Source organism: Tupaia chinensis, unplaced genomic scaffold (genome assembly GCF_000334495.1).
Source record: "Tupaia chinensis unplaced genomic scaffold, TupChi_1.0 Scaffold000528_1, whole genome shotgun sequence".
NCBI lineage: Eukaryota > Metazoa > Chordata > Mammalia > Scandentia > Tupaiidae > Tupaia > Tupaia belangeri.
Window position 1 is genome coordinate 5,521,193 of NW_006160041.1, and position 3,643 is coordinate 5,524,835.

The 3,643-nt window shown below is 36.8% G+C and overlaps 1 protein-coding gene across 1 annotated transcript in view; it reads right to left on the reverse strand.

Moving 5' to 3' along the window:
* CEP128 (centrosomal protein 128) overlaps positions 1–3,643 on the reverse strand; it is a 461,274-nt gene that overhangs the window by 85,001 nt on the left and 372,630 nt on the right. The window contains exon 23 of the mRNA XM_014591066.2: positions 1,391–1,440. Coding sequence (XP_014446552.1) covers positions 1,391–1,440 — 50 coding nt within the window. The remainder of the gene's footprint in view (positions 1–1,390; positions 1,441–3,643) is intronic.

Genomic DNA, 3,643 nt, shown 5'->3' on the forward strand with positions numbered 1-3,643 from the left:
AAAAAAAAAAAAAAAAAAAAAAAAAAAATTTAATGGGATTACTGGTTCCAACACTTGTATGGTGCAAAAAAATAAACTAAAAACTATTTGTGTTGCCATTTCAAAAGGCCAGATACCTACTCAATAAATGTGTTTATACGTAGTAGTCCGAGCCCAATGGCAAACATAACACATAACCAAGATGTCTCAAAAAAGACCTTATTACCTACTCAATATACTAATTAGTGTACATAGAGCTTTGTTTTTCATAACTATAAGAACTGCTGATATTTTACAAAGATAGGCATGGTGAGAATACACTTGAGATTTTTCCTATCCCCAGATTGTATCAACCAATACTTCTTTTTATACCTGAGTATAGCACAAGATGTTAAAAGAATTTAATCTGCTACAACATTGTAGTAAATATGTGCCACTTTTATTACACATCAAACTATGTGTTCTGAGCATTTTCAGATCAATTATAGAATTTTCCTTTAATGGGTCCACCATCAAATAAATCAATCCCAAACCAAAGAAAATTTCATATTTTTCTTGCTCTTTGGGCTTTATTTGACCCATCCTTCATTTCACAGAAGCAAACATCTTTACCTCTAAAACTTTCAAGTCAGCTCATTATATCACTCTCCAGTCCTACCATATAGCTCTAGGCCCACAAAGAACTCTAGATGTCCAAAGTATTTACTGTTCTTAATCTCCAATGTGATGTTAAATGAATTGGTTCTGTCATGTGAGTATAACTGATTATGTTTTCCCTAATAAAGATGGACATTTGAGTTACCCATTTGTAAGTCAGTCCCATGGAAAAGGAAGAGAGAACTTCAGTAGGATGCCAACCAAATATCAATTGCTCATACTACCAAGGAAATGTCAATTAAAGTTCTAGCAGAATCTTTCAAACACAATTTTCCAGTTCATGTAATATGTATAAAACCATAGCAAGTTGAGGGGCTCTAAGACAAGGTAAATCTTAATCCATATATGTGTTAACATTCTTGGCTTGTCATTCATAGATGGCATCCATAGAATCAGGATACTTTTGACTTTCACTTGAAAATGTAGCTCCATGAATTCAGCCTCATTCATCAGGGCTGTTTTTGAGGAAATAACTGAGAAGATGTTGTCTTCATTTCCTAATGCTACAGTTACTGTTAAGCTACCCCAAGGAATAAAAGTTCCTTCCAAGAGTAGCAGAGAGGCTGAGCTGGCTTCCTGGTTTAGATTATAAGTGCTCTCAATGACTTCTAAAGGAAATAAATCCTATTTTAGCTTTAAAGTTCTGATATTATATTTGTCACTCTACTCATTTTAGCAATATGAATATGACAATAATAAAAGATAATGGAGCAAAAACAAAACAATACTTGCCCTATTTAAGAATTTACTTTACCTGAAGAGATTCCATTTCTACATCTTTTCTTTGGGTCTCTTCCAGAAGATCTACAAAAAGAAAGTAAAATATCCATCAAAATACGATGTAAAAATGGATGACTTCGTCATCAAATGCAATAGAGTCGGTAACTTGTAGAAACTGTTGGCTGGGAAGGGAATTCGATGTTTAAGTATAAGAAGCAGTACTAGGGAACCAGCAGTTAGCATAATGGCTATGTCGCTGGACTCCCACGTAGTCGACCGCGGTTCGTGTCCCGGACCCGGTGGCTTAAAACTCATGCCGGGCCTGTGTGCGTGCGTGCCCAAGATCCCGAGAGGAGAATAGAGGAGAAGGGATTGCGGCGTGACCATCCCCCCTGGGGGGTGATTTCTCGCTTTCTGTCTCTATGTCTCTCTCTGTCTGTCTGGCGAGCGCACGCGCCCTACAGTGAAAATCTCTCAAAAAAAAAAAAAAAAGAAGCAGTACGAAAGAAATATCCTCTGATCTCAACTAGTGAGATGTGGAGGAGCTCTGAATCCTGCCAAATCCAAGCCAGCTGAGAGGCTGTGGAAGGTCTGAGGGCTTATTTGAGATATCATAGAATAATATCAAATCAATTACAAATCCAAAACCATACCAATATTTTAGGAATTTGGCCTAATGCTTATATAACTAAAAAATAACAGAGAATTTCCTTTACAGAAAAAAAAAGAAACCTTCTCTTTTGAAAGAAAAATTATAATGGAAACAAACCAGTTGTTCTTACAATAAGTTTCCAAGCCAAGTTCCGCCCCCAGAGTCAATTTTTATGGCCAAATTAAAACACCCCAGAATAATGGGTGTTATTAATGGAAGTCAAACACCACCTCAACTATGAAGTTATATTAATTATCATTTCACACTGAGAGGGTGGGATGCATTGAAGCTACATCTGACTAAGAGTTTGGCAAAATTTCAGAGAACCTAGTAGCTTGAAAAGAAGGTAGTCAACTAAAGAGAGTTTTGTCATAATGTACACATAGAGCCATAGTGTCTCAGTGCCCTGTACTAATTTATGAACTTACTGTAAAAGAAAACATATTTGCGAAGCAGAATTTTTTGCCTGCAGCTATACCCCACTGTGCTACGATCTTATTAGATCTTGCAATCTAAAGAGGACTAAACTGAGTCAAAACTTGGATGAAAATTGGCATGTAACACCTACAACAGTATACATTAATATTAGCATATACCATATTCTGTGATTGATATAGCTTACCAAGAGGCTGTTACATAAAAGGAAAATATAACTTATAAAAAATTCAATATATATCTTAGAAAGGCAAATGCACATATTTTTTAGCAAGTGTTACACTAGATACAGCAGGAAGTAGTAATAACATTGGTATATGTCAAAACTGGGAAAGATATACAATGACACTTCAGGAGACCTGGAAGATGATATGATTGAGACCACAGGGCTAAGAGGGCTACAGAGAGTCACAAGTAATCTCAAGACATAATGTGCTGAAACTAAGGATGAGAAATAGTTTCTAAGCTGTGCAACGAGGAGGAACTGACTTTAACTCCCAGATCTCCCATAATCAGTTATTTCAATAAAGTTAGAGGAACATGCTAGTGTTTTAGGGTATATTTTCAAAAAGATTTTTGGTTGGTATATAGGTTCTTTAGCTATAAGGTGCAGAAGTCAATTTGAGATGTGATAGATTGTTTCAGGGCACTCACTGATTCCTCTTCCTATAGCCTTACTAATTTGTATTGTGACATTGCAGCTTCTTCCATCAAAAGGTCATACATGTCTACTTTTCCACTTCTTGTATTTGGACTGGCATCCTGGCTTGATTTGGTGAATAGAATATAGCTGAAGAAACTCTGTGCTTGAACTGAATTGCAAGTTTCAAGAGGCCTCACACATTTTCACTTTCTACTTGGAACCTTGTCACCACCATCTGAACATGCCCAGGACAACCTGCTCGATGGCAAGAGACACAGGGCTCAGGACTATCCCACCCCTGTCACCCTAAAGGTTGTCTAAGCCAGCAGCAAGCAAATACCCAGAAGCAGAGCTGCCCAGAAGACCTACAGGTGACTACAAATTACCCAGCTGAGTCCAGTGTTAACTTCAACTTACAAAATTATGAGGTAAATAAATGAAATTTAGGCATGGTTTGGCACCCAGCACTTTCCAACTGGTAACAAAGAGTTGCTAAATGAACAAGTATTTACAATGCTAATAAGAAAGATCTGGAGTAACAAATTAATACATAGGGA